General features: G+C 35.5%; 1 protein-coding gene and 1 pseudogene across 1 annotated transcript in view; both read right to left on the reverse strand.

Moving 5' to 3' along the window:
- Positions 1-19,914, reverse strand: part of LOC101719410 (A disintegrin and metallopeptidase domain 3-like) — a 161,677-nt gene that overhangs the window by 49,620 nt on the left and 92,143 nt on the right. Inside the window, 4 exon segments of the mRNA XM_087217349.1 lie at positions 2,572-2,708; positions 3,749-3,830; positions 4,791-4,957; positions 5,279-5,350. Of these exon segments, the coding sequence (XP_087073475.1) occupies positions 2,572-2,708; positions 3,749-3,830; positions 4,791-4,957; positions 5,279-5,350 (458 nt within the window).
- On the reverse strand, positions 17,107-18,231 carry LOC101725069 (etoposide-induced protein 2.4 homolog pseudogene; annotated as a pseudogene).

Raw genomic sequence — 19,914 nt, forward strand, 5'->3', positions numbered from 1 at the left:
GTTTTTATTTTTATTGAAACATGTAAACAAAAGAAATGCATTCTTTTAAACTGTCACTCAGTCTACTAAATGGATAGAAAATAGAAGTTAGTGCTATGAGCTAGAATATGCTAAAACACATCACAGTCCTTAGTACAATGACTTGTATTTGTGTATGTCCCACTATTTTTTGTTTTCATTATTATAATCATCACTATAAAAGCCTCATTTATCACTAAAAATGGAAAGCACTGTAAAATGTACATGAAAAACTTCAAGGGTTGAAAGATGATCAATTGTGTTAATGAAAAATCATGATTATACATTAATTATATATTCTTTGATACCAAAATTAACCAAATGAAATAATTCAGCAGCAAGGCACATAACATCTATGATCCTTAGATTCAGTTTATGTTTTTACTTATATTTCCATGTTAAAGGGTATTTAATAAAATTTTGCCTAACTTTTTAACAATCTCAACCTTTAAAAAATGATTCAAAATTATAAAAGGATAATCATTTCCTAAACAGTTAAGAGTAAGACACCAATATGATATCAAAATAATGCCAAATACTTTAACATAGTCCTCATACAAATTAATTTTCTTATATCAGCACATTGGACTGTCAAAATAGGAAATAATGATTCATTTTTAACATCCAATACTAGAACAATATTCTAAATTCCCCAAATATCACAATATTTGAATATTTTATAACAAAAATGTTGAGTTTAGAATAAATCATAATTTAGTTCTTATGTCTCTTTAATTTCTTCTTCTTTTTTTTTTTTGTACCAGGGATTGAACTTGGGATTTTGTGCTTGTGAGGCAGGAGGCGGAACCACTGAGCTAAGTCCCTGGCCCTAACTTCTTTTCTTTTATTGGTCATTCTTTTCATGACCTTAAAAAGTTTGATGATGACAGGTCAGTTGGCAGACTGTCCCTCAGTGGAGACTGTGATGTATTTTTTCATGATTAGACAGAAGTTACACATTTTGGTGACATCATCACAGAAGTGTGCTACATTTCATCTCTGCATCCTAAACAGTGTAACATGATTTCAATTTGTTCTGTTATTGAAAAAAACTACTTTGATCAAATTCTTAATGTGTGTTTACCAGTCTTCACTGTAAAATTACTTTTTAATTCTCTTCAGTTAGTAATTATTTGGAAAGGAATAGTTTGGTTTTATATAAATATTGCACTGCTAATTAAATTTAAATTTTTAAATTCATGTATTTATACTAATGTACACTCATAATTTCCTACTTCACTTAATGGGCTATAAGCATAGTCATTATTATTTTTGACAATCAAATTTTCTCAGATTTCTACCAGAGGAGCCTCTTCAAACTAGATTTTTGCCCTTGAAAAGTCTCCATAATTCTTTGAGCAGCTGCTTGTTTTAGAAGCAAGATGTTCCAGGATCATTTGTATTTTCTTTGCCTTGACCATAGAATCTGACATTTCTCCAGAGTGTTCTTGCTGGAGAAGAGAATTTAAAACCATAACCTGGACCAGATGTGCTCATTGTTATCAGATTTCATAGGACCGGGACCAAGGCTAAGCCAACATGGTAACAAATGTTCAGAGTCCCTTCACCATCACTTTCAACCTGCAAAATCCCCACTAATTTTGTCCCTTATACAGTCATAAGTTTAGTAATATTTAAGTGCTAGTGGAGACAAGTTTCTGGAGTATGGATTAGCCAGTGATTTATGAGTGCCCAGGTATAAAAGATTTGGGGGGCTCCATTGGTTTCCTGCCCTGTGCTCTGACACAGTTACTTGCTTTGTAGGTCCAAATTTGGTGGTGAAAAGCGCCCTGCTTGGTGGTATTTCTTGGTAGATTCTGTTGGGAGGATGTTTTATACATTCATTACATCTGTTATCCTCATTTTATCTGTATCATGTGAGAGAATTTGGGGAGATTGCCATTCTATTTCAGCTCTTGTCCTAATATTATCTCCTTTTCTGCTCTGTCATATCACAGCTTTAGCCTCAATTATTCAGGCTATACATATGAAAAGTAATCAAAGCTTCATCAATTAGGTACCTGTTTTCACTTAAAAACATCTTTCTGGAAGCCCTGTTTATAGTTTTATTCTCACTGATGTGCTCATGCCTCACACATGTTGGACCCTTTATCCACTGTGATATGGAACTATATGCTAGGAAGACCTCAGATTTAAAACTCCTCAGTATTTCCCCCCATTATTCTCCTTTCCCAAATTATTGGTCTTTTCAATATCTGTTACTGACTCATGTTACTTTTAGCTTCAGCACATTTCACTACTAATCCTTATAAGGATATTTCTTTTGCTCAATTTATGTTCTGATCCTGAAAAGATTTTCAGCTCTACCAAGTCTCCATAAACAGCAGAAAGCCATCAACATTCAATTTCTCTCTATGCTAAACCATGAATATAGCAATATTAAGCCTATTTCTACACTAATAATTTTAATATCTTAAATATATGTACTTAATAAATATATTGTTACAGAAGTTTTACAAAAGGTTATACATCAAGGAATACCACCCACATTTCCCAAGAGAAGACACATTTACAATAAATATAAAACCTTACATTGCTTCGGGATTCATTATGCATGTAGTCCCTGGACAATGACAGTTATAGATGTTATCATAAGTTAACCCCAGATTAATCCCAAGCAACTGCACCAGGATGACCGAAAATGCCTCTATAGTTATTGTCTTTGGGTACTAAAAAAAAAAGTTGCCTGAGTTATTCCTTCATCCCATCAATTTCATCAAACAACTCTGGCCATATTACATAAATGAATTTACAAATTTAAGAAACTAGTTTATTATAGTTAAATATTTTTCTTAGGAATATGGAAAGAAGTATATGATTCTACTTGAGTAACAGCACTTTTACTCCAAATGGCAGTGACAAAATAAAATAAGATGAATGTCATAATGTTTGTATGAACCTTTAAGCTGGTTGCTATTAAATTATAGAAAAATAACTAACGTTGGCGGACATGTGGGGAATATGATATAAACCACTGTGAGCTGTTGTGGGATTAAGAGTGGCTGGGAATTAGTAAAGTGTCCAAATAATACATACAGAATTATCATATGATTCAGCAATCCCACTCCGTGTTATATATCCAAAATAGTTAACATCAAAACCTTGAAGGGTTATCGTTATCTGCACTCCCATGTTTATAGCATTATTTACAATGGCCAAATTATGGGAATATCCTAAATGTCCATCAATAGGTAAATAACAAATACAACATATTACATAAAATTGAACGTTATTTACCTGTAAAAAGGAAGGAAATCATATTACCTATTAAAATATGGATGAACCATAAGGATATTACATTAAGTGATACACATCACTCACAAAAAATTAAATACTATATGATTCTACCTATAGGAGATAGCTGAGGCTGTCAAATTCATAGAAAAAAAATACAATGGTTATTCTTTGGGGCAGAAGGATGAGTAAAATGGGGATTGTTTAATAGGCATAGGCATAGGTTTAGTCTTGCAAGATCAAAAGTTCTTAAGAGTGCTATCAAAGTAATTTGAGTATACTAAACACTTTATGCAGTTAATGGTGGTTACAATGATAAATGCTATCATGTGTTTTTAAAATCCTAATAAGCTTTCTTTAAAAAGTTAATATTTAAGCTTCAAAATCTAAAAATGTGTACTTTTTCTATGATGTGTATTTCAATGTTCAAAATTGGATGCTATCTCACATGAAGACTTGGCAACCAAATGCATACCAAAGCAATTCCTACAGCAAACTTTGGATTGCAGGCCATTCCATGATACGCTGCTCCCACATAGTCAGGATGGTCTCTGTAACTAAATAAGATAATTTTTCTTGTGAAGAAACACAAGAAATTATTAACACATTAAATTATTAACAATCATTCTGAATTGAACATCTAAATAAAGCTATGCTTTCTTTAAAACACAATTACATATAATATAATAGGTTTTCAAATTTCCATTTCATCTTTTATCCTTCCAAATTAGAAAAACAGATAATCTATATAAAGGCTGTTAAAAATACAAAGCATGTAAATACTGAATAGTTTCTCTGGTGTGAGAAACTGAAAGTGTAAATCAAAATGTAAAATAGATAATGTGAAATAGGAAGAAAAGGTCCAAAGGGGAGGGGGAAGTGAGAGGGGTAGGGGAAAGGAAAGAAGGGAAAGGAAAATTATGAGAAAAGGAAAAAATGGAAACAAAGCTTTTATAAATGGGGAGGATGGAAGGCTTGAAAGGAGGAGAGGGGAACTGGGAAAAAAATAAGAACCAGGATATATTAAGTAAAGGTACAAATTCCCAATAGTGAATATCAGCATATTGTATACCTAAAATGTACCAGTAAAATTAATTAAAAAATACAAAGCCTGTAGTTCAATATCTACATATTCATCCAGTGTAGAAATGTTAGAAGGTAATGACAGGGACAGCACAGTAGTCCATCTCAGTCATTTCCTATTTTAGTGTTTTAGATTACATTGTTCATACCTGTATAGTGTTGTAGACAATTTTTTCATCCCATTAACTAATTTACACTTCATATAATGTTAAAATGATGATTTTAATTAAATTTCCCAAGTAAACATTCTCTTATGGGAATAACAACTTACTGTGATTAACTGGTGTCTTATATTGTTGTATTTTGTGATTTGCCAATGCAATACTCATACAAACTTTTTAAGAGATCATCTTATCATGACACATAGTAAAATTTGTACATAATTTTTGTAGCTAATATACAAAATCTATCAATGTGAATAAAGTGCTTCTTACATTAATAGGTATGCCATATCATGGGACCTTTGAAACAAAACGTTTTCTTTCCATGACAAAAATCTTTTTAGAACATCATCAGCATCCCCATTAGTTGGAATCTTATTTTGATCTGACCAGGCCTCCATAGAAGATAGCATAACGTTTACTTTAAGCTGAGAAAACATCTGAAGGTAGAAGACAGGTATATAGCATTTTGAATAGCAACAAATATAATACTACATCTTTATACTTAATCCTAATATATTCAGTTTACTATTTTTTTTTTTTTTGGTACTGGGGATCCAACTCGAGTCCTTGCGCTTGCGCAGCAGGCGGCGAAACCACTGGGCTAAATCCCCGGCCTCCAGTTTACTATTTTTGAAGATAAATCCATTCATGATAAAACTTGTTAGTAGGACTATACATTTTAAATACGAAAATGCTATTATATAAACAATATTACTGTATTAATAAGTTTCTTAGCTAAATGTGAAACAAATACTTACAGTGTTCATAAGATGAAAGATAAAAACAACTTTTTCAGCTGCCAATGTCATATCAAAACCCATATACTCATACTGAAAGAAAATTTCCTTTCTTAATCAGTAGTGTAAATGTCTAAGTTACAACATTTTAAATAGTTTTAATATAAATTAATGCAGTAAGAAGGCAAAAATGGCTGTGACTCAAATATCTACCATATTCATTCTACCTTGCTGAAGTGCAAGGACAGAGAAATATTAAGATTTGACCACAACAAAATATACCAGGAAAATATTAAAAAACATACATATGCTATTCATCGTAATTACTGTATCTTGCCCGGGGATTTAGCTCAGTGGTTCCGGCGCCTGCCTCGCAAGCGCAAGGTCCCGAGTCCGATCCCCGGTACCAAAAACAAAACAAAACAAAGCAAATAATTACTGTATCTTTATTGCTACAGCAATAGTTACACTTAAGAAGAAAGCTTGAGAATCTCAAAGTATAAATAATTTAAAAAGCAAGATAAATTAAAGATGACAACATAAGAATAAAGAAATTATGAAGACAGAAAAATAATCTGGAGATGGGAGCAGATGGAAAGTGGAGAGGGGAAGGGAAAGTAAAACAATCAAGATGCGAGGTGTGTATGTACGAATGTCCCATAATGAATACATCCATTGTGTATTGCAAACATATTCTATTAAAAATTTTTGAAACAGAATACATCTTAAAGATAAACATGGAGATTATCTCAATATATTGATAAAATATTTGATTCATCAGAAAAATGGAAACATGCTAAACTTGCTTATAATTAATAGCATGGCTATAAAATATGAAACAATATTCAACACAATGATAAGTTGAAATTGACTGTTATAGTCTATTTTAGAATATTAGGGTGTTTAATTCATATTAATATTAAGGTTTTGTTACAGGACCTGTTACATTTCTTATTAGTAGTACAAGTTTGCAATACATAATGAATACATTTATCTTGGGGAGTTGGTACATGGACCCATATCATCTTAATTCTTTTTACTTTCCCTCTCCCTCCCAACTCTAGATCTCCTTCCCATTTGCAAAAAGGTCCTGGTTTTCTACCATCTTTAATTTTACTTTTTGAATTATTTAGAATTTGTTTTCCTCACATGAGAGAAACCATATGATATTTAAACTTCTGGATCTGATATAGTTCACTAAGGATCATGATGTCAAGATGCATCCACTTTCCTACAAATGACTCAAATTTATTCTTCTTTATGGCTGAGTAGTACCCTATTGTGCATATATATCACATTTTCTTTATCCATTCAGCTGCTGATGAACATATAGGCTGTTTCAAAGACTTAACTATTGTAAGTTGTGATGCTGTAAATGTGGGTATATGTACATCACTGCAATAGTTATGTCTTTAGCTCTTTCAGGAAGATACCTTGAAGGGGAATAGCTGAGTCAAATGGAACTTGTAACTTCAGATTTTTTTTAGGAATTCCCACAGTGATTTTCATAGTGATTGTAGTTGTTTACATTCCACCAACAGTGTAAAAGGAGTTCGTTTCCCCTGAAGCCTCATAGAATTCATTGTTTTTTGAATTCTTTTTTTTTTCTTTTGGTACCGGGGATCGAACTTGGGACCTTGCGCTTGCCAGGCAGGCGAAGGAACCACTGAGCTACATCCCTGGCCCTGAATTCTTGATGATAGACATTTTTTCTGGAGTAAGGTGGAATCTCAGTGTAGTTTTTTTTGCTGAATTATTTTATTGTTACATTTTAGGTATACAATATGTTTACATTTATCATTGGGTGCTTGTACCTGTACATGATGTATCTTGGTTCTCCTTTTTTTCCCCATTACCTGTGTGACCTTCACCCCTCCACCTTCCCTATTTACATATGTTTCCATTTTTTTTTTCTTTTCTCATAATTTTTCCTTTCCATTCTTCCCTTTCCCCATCTCCTCCCACCACCCCTACCCCTTTGGACCTTTTCCTATTTCAAAATATCAATTATTAGTTATTAATCCTTTTAATCCTTATTCACACTCTCAGTTTCTCACACTAGAGAAACTATTCAGTATTTACACGTGTGTCTTATTTATTTCACTTAAGAGTATGGCCTCTATATGCATCTATTTAGCTATAAATGACTCTAGTTTCTCATTCTTTATGGCTGAGTAGTGCTCCATTTTATAAAAAAACCCACATCTTTATCCAGTTTCCAGGTGATGGGCACTTGGGCTGTTTCCAAGCTTTAGCTACTACAAATTGTGCCACTATAAACATGGGTGCACATATATCTCTGTGGTATGATTCTTTTAATTCTTTTGGGAAAACATCCAGCAGGGGAATAGCTGGGTCAAATGGGACCTCCAGCCCTAGTTCTCTGAGGTATCTCCACACTGATTTCCATAGTGATTGCACCAGTCTGCACTCCCCTCAACAATGGAGAAGGGTTCCTTTCTCTCCACACCCCCACCTGCATTTGTTATTGGTTGATTTCTTGATAGCAGACATTCTTTCTGGGGTGAGGTGGAATCTCAGTGTTGTTTCATCTGCATCTCTCGAATGACCAGTGATGTTCAACATTTTTTTATATGTTTATTTGCTGCTTTTACTTCTTTGTTTGAGAAATGTCTGTTCATTTCAGATGCCCATTTTTAAATTGGGTCTTTGAATTTAGGGGGTCTGATTTTTTTTCAGGTCTTTATAGATTTGAGATAGTAACCCTTTGTCTGAGTTACAGTTGCTAAACATTTTTTCCCACAATGTAGGTTATCTGTTAGCTCTGTTGCTTTCTCTTGCAGTGCAGAAGCTTTTTAATAAGATGAAATCCCAGTAGTTGATTCTTTCTGCTAGTTTCTATGCTATTGAGGTTTTGTTCATAAAGTCTATTCTATGCCGATGTCAAGAGTTCTACCTAACTTATCTTCCAGCAAGTTTAGTGTTTCTGTCTTAATATTTAGATCTTTAATCCACTTCGATCTTAGTTTAGTGCAGGGTGATATATATGGGTCTAGTTTTAATCTCTGACAGGTTGAAATCCAGTTTTTCCAACACCATTTATTAAACAGGCTATCTTTCCTCCAATGAGGGTGGTTGGCTCCTTTGTCAAAGATGAGGTGGGTGAGTATGTCTGAAGTTGTTTCCGCATCTTCTAATCTATTCCACTGATCCTTGGGTCTGTTTCTTTGCCAGTACCATGCTGTTTTTGTCACAATAGATTTGTAGTATAGTTTCAAGTTGGGTATTGTGATACCCCCAGCCATGTCTCTGTTGCTTAGAATTGCTTTTGCTATTCTAGGTCTCTTCTGGTTCCAAATGAATTTTTGGATTGTTTTCTCTAGTTCTGTGAAGCATATTGTTGGAATTTCAATTGGCATTGCATTAAATCTATATAGCAGTTTTGGCAGTATGGCCATTTTCACTATATTGATTCTTCCTACCCAGGAACAAGGGATGTCTTTCCATTTTCTTATATCCTCCTTGATCTCCTTTTGCAGCGTGCTGTAGTTTTCAGTGTAGAGGACTTTTGCTTCCTTTGTTAGATTAATTCCTAGATATTTCATTTTTTGGATGCTATTGTAAAAGGAATTGTTCCCTAATTTCTCTCTCAGTGAGTCTGCTATTTGTGTATAAGAAGGCTATTGTTTTTTGAGTGTTGACCTTATATCCAGCTACTCTACTGAATCTGTCAACTAAGTTTAGAAGTCTTTTGGCAGAGTTTTTTGAGTCTTCTCTTTAAAGTATCATATCATCAGCAAATAATGACAGTTTAACTTCTTCCTTTCCTATTTTTATTCCTTTTATTCCTTTCTCTTTTCTAATTGCTATGGCTAATGTTTTCAGAACTATATTGAACAGGAGTGGTGATAGTGGGCATCCTTGTCTTGTTCTTGATTTTAGCATGAAAGTTTTCAGTTTTTGACCACTTAATGTGATGTTGGCTGTGGGTTTTTCATAGATAGCCTTAATCAGGTTGAGAAAAAGACCTATTCCAATTTTCTGTAGCGTTTTTATCATGAATGATTGTTGGATTTTGTCGAATGCCTTTTCTGCATCTATTGAGATGATCATATGGTTTTTGTCCTTGAGTCTGTTAATATAGCATATTACATTTATTGATTTATGGATGTTGAACCATCCTTGCATCCCTGGCATAAATCCGACTTGGTCAGGGTGCATGATCTTCTTGATGACCCTCTGTATTCTGTTTGCCAGTATCTTGTTGAGGATTTTTGCACCTATGTTCATTAGGGAGATTGGCCTGTAGTTCTCTTTTTGGGTTGGGTCTCTCCCTGGTTTTGGAATCAAAGTAACACTTGCTTCCAGGAATGAGTCCGGAAGCCTTGCTTCCCTTTCAATTTCCTTGATGAGTTTAAAGAGTAATGGTGATAGCTCTTCCTTAAATGTCTTGTAGAATTCAGCAGTGAAGCCATCAGGATCTGGGCTTTTCTTTGTTGGTAAATATTTTATTACATTTTCAATTTCACTCATTATAATTGAGGTGTTTAGAATTTCTATATCTTCTTCATTTAACTTTGGCAATTCATATGCATCTAGGAATGTGTCCATTTCTTTTGTGTTTTCCATTTTATTAGAGTACAGGTTCTCAAAGTAGGTATTGATGATCCTCTGGATTTCTGCTGGTTCTGTTGTGACTTTCCCTTTTTCATTCTTAATTGCATGGATTTGAGCCTTTTCTTTCCTTTGTTTGATAAGGTTGGCTAAAGATTTATTGATTTTATTTATTCTTTCAAAAAACCAACTCTTTGATTCATTAATTAATTTTTTGTATCATTCTCTTAGTCTCCATTGCATTGATTTCTGTTCTGATTTTTATAATTTCCTCTCTTGTGAGAGCTTTGGGTTTGTTATTATCTTCTTTTTCTAGGAGTTTGAGGTTCTGCATTTGACTATTTATCTGAGTTCTCTCTGTTTTCCTAATATGGGCATTCACTGCTATGAATTTCCCATGTAGAAATGTTTTCATTGTGTCCCATAGATTCCTGTGTGTTGCACTGGCATTATCATATACTTGTAGAAAGTGTCTAATTTCTTCTTTAATTTCCTCTGTGAGCCACTTGTTGTTCAGGAGGGTGTTATTCAATTTCCAGGTGTTTGTGGGAATTTTACCATTTCTCATGTTATTGATCTGCAATTTTATTGCACTATGGTCTGATAATATTCAGGGGGTAATTTAAATTCTTTTACATTGACTTAGACATGTCCTGTGAGCTAGCATGTGGTCTATTTTGGAGAATGACCCATGTGCAGCTGAAAAGAATGTGTATTCTGATTTTGTGGGGTGAAACACTCTGTAAACATCTATTAAGTCCATTTGTTCAATAGCTTGGTTCAGTTCTTGAATTTTGTTAATTTTTTGTCTAAATGGTCTGTCTATTTGTGATAGTGGGGTATTGAGGTCTCCCACTATAATTGTATTAGTGCTTATTTGGTTTTTCATGTCCACTAATATTTATTTTGTATAGTTGGGGGCATTCATATTTGGTGCATATATATTTATGATTATCATCTCTTCCTCTTGGATTGTTCCCTTCACAAGGATGTAGTGACCATCTTTGTCTTTCTTAATTAGCTTTGGTTTGAAATCTACTTTGTCTGCAAATAAGATTGCTACCCCTGCTTTTTTCTGGGTTTCTGTCACATGGAGAGCTGTTTTCCATCCTTTTACTTTTGGTCTATGAATTTCTTTTTGAGTTAGGTGTGCTTCTTGTGTATAGCATATTGCTGGATTTTGCCTCTTAATCCATGCTGTCAGTCTACTTCTTTTGATTGGTGAATTGAGGCCATTAGCATTAATAGTTATGATTGAGAGATACTGACTCATCCTTGTCATGATGTTTTACTGTTGTTGGCTCTTATTTCTTTCTCCCCCTTTCCCTTTAGTTTCTTACCTTGCCTGGTGGCTTCCCTCTGTTGAGCCTCATGGAGTTGTGACCTTCGTTACCTTTTTCTGGGATATTGCTTAGAATTGTTTGGAGGGCTTGTTTGGTGTTCATGAAATTTCTCAGGTATTTTTGTCATGGAAGCATCTAATTTCCCCATCAATTTTGAAAGATAATTTTGCAGGATACAACAGTCTAGGTTGGAAGTTATTTTCTTTTAGGGCTCAAAATACTTCACTCCAGGCTCTCCTTGATTTGAGGGTTTGTGTTGAGAAGTCTGCCGTGATTCTGATGGGCTTTCCTTCATAGGTGATTAGTTTCTTTTCTCTAACTGCCTGTAGGATTTTGTTCTGTTGGGTTTCTGGGATCTTGACTATTATATGTCTAGGTGTAGATTTTTTTTTGATTGTGGCTGGGTGGAGTTCTATATGCCTCACTTATCTGTATGTCCACTTCTACACCTCTGTCTGAGAAGTTTTCCATTATTACTTCTGTGAACAGTTTTTTTTTTAATGTCAATTGTACTTTCTCCTGCTTTTTCATGGACTCCTATCAGTCTTATGTTATTCTTCTTTGCATCATCTAGCAGCTGCTGAATTGATTTCTCATGGTCCCTTACTACTTTTAAGAAATCTCTGTTTTCATGGTCCTTCACCATAATCCTGTCTTCTATATCTGATATTCTATCTTCAGATTCTCTTAATCTGCTCTGCATGCTTTCAATGGAGTTTTTAATCTCCTGAATATCTGTTTGAACCTGTTTCATGGGTGATCATCATTTCCATTTCTTTCTTATGCTGGGCATTCATAGCTTCCAGCGTGTTTCTGAGCTCATCTTTTTTTTTTTTTTTTTTATCAGTTTCTGTTCTAGAGCCTCTAATCATGTCTCTCACTCTGCTCACCATCTCTGTAGTTATCTGGGAGATTATTTCTGCTTTGAATTTTTCTAAAGCCTCATTCATCTGTTTTGTTACTTCCTGTGCTATCAGTTCAGGGTGTCCCGGTGGTTGATTATCAGACTTTTCTACCTCATTTCCCCCAGAATTTGCCTTTTGTGGGGTGGAAGTCTGGGTTTGTGACTTGCTTGAATGTGTTCTCATTTTTGTTTTTGGTACTGTCCTTGGTTTAGTTCCTGGGTTGATATTTTGTAATTGTTTATTGTAAGTATCTTTGTTGATGTATTTAAAACCCTTATGGAGGGCCAGGGGTTTAGCTCAGTGGTTCCAGCGCCTGCCGGGCAAGCGCAAGGTCCCGAGTTTGATCCCCGGTAGAAAAAAAAAAAAAAACCCTTATGGAATGATTGCTTCTCAGAGGTGTCTTACAGATATAGTTGGCCTTTAGGTTTTGAGTCTCTAATGACTCTGAGGCTATCTCATTTTCATTATACCAGGAAGGACACCTGTTTAATCACAACACCTTAGCCCAAGTGATAAAATCAGCAACACCATAGTATCAAATACATGTTAGAGAATGACAATTTGTGGTAGTTATTAATCTATCACCTTTAAAAATGAAGGGCCTCCTTCAGGTATGTCTCTACTGCCATAATAGACAACATGAGCAGCATTGTGTAGTTATTAAGTCAATGAGTCTCAGTAAGCTAGTCCCAGACCTGTGAGAGTCAGTCAGATTCCAGGTTCCGATGTGAGCTGATGATAAGTTGAACTCTCTGTCCCTCCAACTTACCAATCATGGTGGTCTGGTGTGCTTTTATTGCAGAGATTCCTTTCACTTTTCCAGTGGGCTTGTTTTCATCAGGGAGCCTGAGGCAGGTCCTCTCTCTGTTGTTCACTTCTGCCGCTCAGGACACTGGCTTTTATGTCCCCCTGTGCCTCTGCAGTGTGTAACCAAGTAGCTGCACACCCAAAAGGTCAGAGGCCAGCGAGGCGGGGGGCGTATTGTTGGAGGCACCTGCTTGGCCAAACCATCGGCTGGTGGGTGTGCCCAGGAGGGTCCTCCTCACCCTGTCCTGGTGGCAAGCTCTCTCAGTGTAGTTTTAATTTGCATTTCTCTAATAGACAAAGAGGCTGAAAATTATTTTTCATGTACATATTGGCCATTTGTATTTTCTTCTGAAAAGTGTCTACTGATTTCAATTGAACATTTTTTTAAATTTTTGAGGGTATAATTTTTAAAGTTCATTATATATTCAAGATATTATTCCTCTTTCTGAGAAGTAGCTGGCAATATTTCCCCCATTCCATAGGTAGTCTCTTTGCTGTGTGGGATCTTTTAAATTTGATGTAATCCCCTTGGTTATTTCTTTGTGTTACTTCTCATACAATTTTGGTTCTGTTCAGAAAGTCCTTGCCTATGCCTGTGTCTTCAAGAGTTTTATATATTTTATCTACCAGCAGATTGTTTCTGTTTTATTATCTAGGTCTTTGATCCATTTTTTTTTGTGATACTGGAAATTGAACTCAGGACCTTGTGCTTGTAAGGCAGGTGTGGTGCCACTGAGCTAAATCCCTGGCCCTCTTTGATCCATTTTGATTTCATTTTAGTGCATGGTGAGAGATATAGGTCTGGATTCAAGCTTCTGCATGTGGTTAGCCAGTTTTCCCAGAGCTGTTTGTTCAAGAGGCCATCTTTTCTTCGGCATATATTTTTGGCTCCTTGGTTAAAGATCTGAGTGTGCCTGGGGTTGTTTCTCCATCCTCTGTTTAACTGAACTACATTGTTTGTGTGTGTGTGTGCCAGTACCATGACATTTTTATCACCATAGCTTTGTAATATAGCTTGAGATCTGGGATTGTGATGCCTCCTACTTGGCTCTTATTTCCCAGGATTGTTTCAGGTACTCAGGGTCTCTTCTGGTTCCATATCACTTTTAAGACTATTTTTTTTCTAGTTTTGTGAAGAATGCAGTTGGCATTTTGATTGAGATTTCATTGAATGAGTCTGTTTTGATAATATAGCTATTTTGGCAATTTAGTCAGTCTATCCAGGAATAGGGAATGTCTTTCCATTTTCTGGTGTCCACTTCAATTTACTTTCTCAGAGTCCTATAATTGTCACTGTAGAGATCTTTCCCTTCCTCAGTTAAGTTAATGCCTAGGTATTTAATTTTTAAAGCAATTTTGAATGGTAATGTTTTATTGATTTTTTTCATAGTGCATTCATTGTATGTGGACAAGAATGCTACTGGTTTTTGTTGACTGGTTTTGTATCTTGCTACTTTGTTGAATTTATTAGTTTTTTTTGAGTTTATTAGTTCTAAGAGTCTTTTGATGGAATATTTTTAGTCTTCTGTGCACAGGAACATGTCATCTGTGAATAAGAATAGTTTTATTTCTGCTTTTCCTATAGGTATTCTTTTTATTTATTTCTCTTGCCTGATAGTTTTGGCTGAAGTTTCCTGTACTATATTAAGAAGAAGCAGAGTGGACAACCTTGACTTGTTCTGGTTTTTAGGAGAAAAACTTTCTCAATTTAGTATTATATTGGCAGATTTGTCACAAATGGCTTCTATCAGTGAGATAAAATTCCTCTATGTCTATTTTCTTCAGATTTAAAAAAATTCATAAATGCATATTGAATTTGTCAAAGGTTTTTTTCTGTGTCTATTAAGATAACCACGTTTTTCTCCTTTCTTCTAATTAGGTGACATATTGCATTTATTGATTTATGTATGTTAAACCATTCTTGAATCTTGTCAATGAGTCCAATTTGGTGTTTTTAATGATTTGTTGCATTCTGTTTGACAGCATAATTTTTTTTTTTTTGGTACCAGGGATTGAACTCAGGTCCTCGGGCTTTCAAGGCAGGTGGTGGAACCACTGAGCTAAATCCCTGGCTGACAGCATACTTTTGAAGATTTTTGTATGTGTGTTCATTAAAAAGATTGGCCTGTAGTTTTCTTTATTTTTTAGGTCCTCATCTGGCTTTGCTATCAGGGTAATGCTAGCTTTCAGGAATGAATTTGGCAGTATTACTTCCCTTTTAATTTTATAAAAGAATTTTAAGAGTATTACATCTCTGAAGTTCTTGCAGAATTCAGTGATGAATCCCAGCGATGAGTTTTTCTTACTTGATAGGTTTTTATTACTGCCTCAGCTTCATTACTGTTATTGGACTGACAATATTTTTATATTTTCTTGGTTCAGTTTTGGTAATTCATATACTTCTAGAAATCTGTCTTTTATTACTATATTCTCCAATTTCTTGTAGTATAGGTTTTCAAACTTATAATCCTCTGGATTTCATGGTTGTCTGTTGTGATTTTGCCTTTTTAATTTCTAATTGCATTCATATAAGTTTTTTTTCTTTCCTTTTGGCATGTTTGCATAGAGATTTGTCTATTTTGTTTATCTTTTCATAGAACTCAACTCTTTGATTCATTGATTCTTTATATTGTTCTTTTAGTCTCAAGCTCATTAATATCTGCTCTGATTTTAGAAATTCCTTTCTTGTACTAGTTTAGAATTTGGCTTGTTCTTGTTTTCTAGGGACTTGAGGTTGTTTATCTGGGATTTCTCTGTTTCTCTAATATGGGTTTCACAGATATAAACATTTCTCTTAGAACAGCTTTCATTGTGTCCCATAGGTTCTAGTTTCTTGTAATGGCATTATTGGTTGATTATAAGAAGTGTTTGATTTCTTCTGTGGCCCATTGATTATTCAAGAGTATGTTTTTTAATCTCCATGTATTTACATAATTTCTGTGATACTTCTTACCATTGGTTCCTACTTTCACAGCTCTATGACCTGATAAAATTCCTGGAATTATTTTGATTCCTTTGTACTTATGTATACAAACTTCATGGGTTAGTATGTGGTCTATTTTGGATAAGGTTCTGTGTGCTACTGAGAAGAATGTGTCATCTGCTTTTGGTGGGTTGAAAACTCTATGAATATCTATTGAGTTCATTTGTTCAAAAATGTGGTTCAACTCTCATATGTCTGTTGACATTTGTCTAGATGATCTATTTGTGAAGTTGGGTATTGAGATAACTCACTATGATTTTGTTGATGTTTATCTTATCCTTTACATATTACTATATTTGTTTTATGAAGTTGAGGGTGTTGATATTTAATGCACATATATTTACAATTGTTATCTTTTCTTATTGAATTTTTCCCTTGAAATACATTATGTAGTGAATTACTTTTAGGCTCTTTTAATCAGTCCACCCCCCCGCCCCCCCAGTTTTAATGGGTTTAGTAAGTGTATCCCTTCAGTTCCTATTTGTACCACCTGTTATTCCTTTGAAATATCAGTGAGATGTGGCATTGGCCAACAGATAATTTCTGCCCTTCAGAGCTGAAAATTTGAGTTTCTCTGAGCATACTCTGTTGCGGTAGCACTTGTCCAGAATCCGTACCTCTCCACAGCTGGGGAGCTTTAATTGTACCAGTGAAAGAAAAGCCTTTTCCCCTTCAAGGGGAAGAAAAAAAATTATTTCTCAAAACCTAGCTGATCTAGCTGTGAGGTCTTTCCTTCTGTCCTATCTCTTCAGGTTCTTTTTTTCTTCTTTTTTGCAGTAGAGCAAGAGAGACCAAAACCTAAACTGATTTACAAGAAACAAGACAGTGATGGCTAAAATGAAGAGTGACCAGGAGCAACTGAGACACTGAACTCCTTTATGTCCCGCATCCAATGTATGTGCTTCACAGAGAAACAACAAAAATAACAAATCCACAAAATACAACTGCTAGAATCATAAAACGCATTCATCCAAGGGTGCTGGAAGGTAGAAAGGACAGACAGGAGGGTAAATGCCACAGGAGAAAAAAACATAGTATTCAAATCATTCCAGGCACAGGGGCTGGCAAATATTAGAAGCTTCTGTAGAAGCTACAGAAAAACCTGTGGTCCATTCCGACTCATGATGGTGTTAAAAATCCACACACTGGTGTCAGGAAGATTTTGCTTTACATGCACCAGAGACAAAAATTCCAATTCTTCAAAGAGAAGGGAATATGCAAAGGACCCTTGGCAGAATGGGTCCTGCTTTCTCTGGCCAGGGGAGAACAGAGAAAAGAGCTGCCACAGCCTCCCTTCAATCTCAACCATCCCCTCGCGATAGCAGGCAACTCAGTGGCCTGTAGCAGCCTTCAGTTTGGGAGGAAACAGATGCAGTGAGGGGAACTTCTCGGCAGAGGTGGAGCTTCTCAGTACAGACTGCAGGTAGACTGTCTTATGGAAGAATCTGTTGTTTAAGAAGACCACCAAGGAGAAGAGGCGCAACTGGAAAAGGTGTGCTTTTCCAGGGGTCTGCTTTATTGGTGCTGATGATGAATAAAGGAAAGAGGATAGAGAAGAGGCAGCCACTGATAATATACGAGGACTGCATAGCTGTAAGGAAAGTCAAGGGCAGACCAAATCCAAAATAGTAAGGCCAGTTCCCTTCTATGTTTGACAATCATTGATGCATTTCAATTCCTTTATTGAACCAATGATATTTGAAGCAGTACAGTGAGTAGGGAAGGGACACATGCAGCAGACTGACCAGCTGACCAACAAGATGGATGGAAAAGAGACTCACAAACATCCCCTGGGTAAGGAAAAGAGCCTGCAGCAAAGGTTAAGAGCATACCAGCAATTATTTTGCTGACACTGGGGAATGGGTGAGGCTTTTTCCCTGGTACCTCAAATGCCAGATCAGCTATATCTTGAAACCAAATGGCATTCACAACTTTGCTAAGCACAAACAAGGGTAGCATCCAAAGAGTGCTGAAAACTGATGGGAGAAGGAATTCCAGCCATGACTGAAGATATCCTTGAAGGGATGGATCACCAACAATTCGGGCTGTTCCTGACTGAAGCACAGGAATACATACTCTATAAAAGAAGAGGAGACTTAACCAGATTACTGCACCATTCCAAGCACAGCACTGGAAAATTCTATTAAGGATACGTATTGCACTCTCTTGCTTCTGCTCTGTACTTTGGGCTCTTCTCTGAGCCAAGATACTACTAGCCCTTCGTCGCTGCTCCTCTCTCTTTTGCTGGATTTGAGTGTCTAGCTTTGAGATGGTACAAATGTCTCAGGTGGAGTCTTTGATTCCCCTGGCAAGGTCCTGGAGAAAGGTGTTGACACTGTCTGCCATCTCTTTACCATCCAGATGGATTATCAACTACACAGAGGAGAGAGGTGTCCCCAAATCTCTTATCATGAAGGATCAGCCATTGCAGTCTGGTGCATCCACTTCTCCGTTCCACTGGTGCGTTTCTCTGTGGAGGCCTCTGGGGTCCTCTTCTAATCAGTTTTGATTGAAGTCTACTTTGTCTGAAAATAGGATAGCAACTCCTCCCTGCTTTTGGGCTCCCATTGCATGAAGAACTTTTTCATCCTCTGATTTTTAATATGGGCTTCTTTGAATATCAAGTGTGTGTCCTGTATGCAGCATTTCATTTGGTTTAATTTTTCATTTGGATTTCATTTGGTTTTATTTTTTGATCCATTCTGTCACTCTGAGTCTTTTGATTGGGGAGTTGAGACCATGTATATTGAGAGTTATTACTGAAAGATGTTGGCTGATTTGTCATTGCATTGTTTTCCTGTTTCTTTTTCCTTTATTTTTCCCTTTAGCTTAGTTTCTCACTCTGCTTTTTGGCAGTGATGTTTTCATTGTTTCTGTCTAGGATACTTTTGTGTATTTCTTTGTGGTGCTGCTTCTGTAGTCATGAATTTCTTAGGTTCTCTTTGTTGTGGAAGATCCTAATTTCTCCATCACTTTTGAAAAATAGTTTTGCAGAACATATTAATCTAGTTTGAAAGTTTTTTGCTTTTTGGTTTGGAGACTATCCCTCCCAACTCTCCTGGCTTTTAAGGTTTGTGATGAGAAATCTGAAACTTTATAAGTTATTTGTTGTTTTTCTCTAATAGCTTTAAAATTCTTATCCTTGTTTTGGACTCCAGGGACTTTTGACTACAATGTGTCATGGAGAAGTTCTTTTCTGCTCATGGTTATTTTGGGGTCTGTATGCCTCATTTACTTGTATGTTGAGTTTCCTCCCATATTTGGAAAGTTTTTTATTATGATTTCTGTAAACAGATTTTGTTTTTTGGTACCAGGGACCAAACTGGGGACCTTGTGCTTGCGAGGCAGGTGACAGAACCACTGAGCTAAATCCCTGGCCCTATAAACAGATTTTTAAAAATGTCATTAGTGCCATCTTCTAATTTTTTCTAATTCCAATTAATCTTAGGTTATTCTTCTTTTCTACTGCCCATACTGTGATTAGAAGATTTTATCTCCTGGATTTCTGTTTGTTACCATTTTATAAAGTCTAATTCTTTGCTATACTGGTCACTCATGTTTTGCAGCATTTTAGTTAGCTCAGCTACCTTTCTATTTCTGTCTTTCTTAATCTCACTCCTCATTTTTTTTTTTTTTTTTTTTTAGTGGTGACTTCTATTTTATTCCTGTGTATAATCTGGGCTTCTGATTCTGTTAAAACTTAAATTTACTGTGTCAAAAGGCTAGAATCCAGGTTTAATTTCCTATTTACTCAGTATTTTAACATTTTATATGAAAGAGAACATTTGGAATTCAAAAGTAACTATCATCTCCAGGATAGAAAACACGAGTTATTTCTGTTTCTTATATATATACCCATATGCTCATGGCCACAACCCACCTTCAAGTCTTGATGTTATAAGTAGGATCTCCCTCTAGCATTAAATAATGTTAAATGTGTAAACTTCTGTTCACCAATAAGAGGAAGTGAACATTTTATCTTGAAGTTTTATGGTCAGTTTATTAAGTTCAATGGTGAAAGTTATCAGAAGAATATTTTCCTGA

Source organism: Heterocephalus glaber, unplaced genomic scaffold, assembly GCF_053883595.1.
Source record: "Heterocephalus glaber isolate CG9 unplaced genomic scaffold, H.glaber_assembly_v1.0 deba00001461, whole genome shotgun sequence".
In the NCBI taxonomy this organism is placed as follows: Eukaryota; Metazoa; Chordata; class Mammalia; order Rodentia; family Bathyergidae; genus Heterocephalus; species Heterocephalus glaber.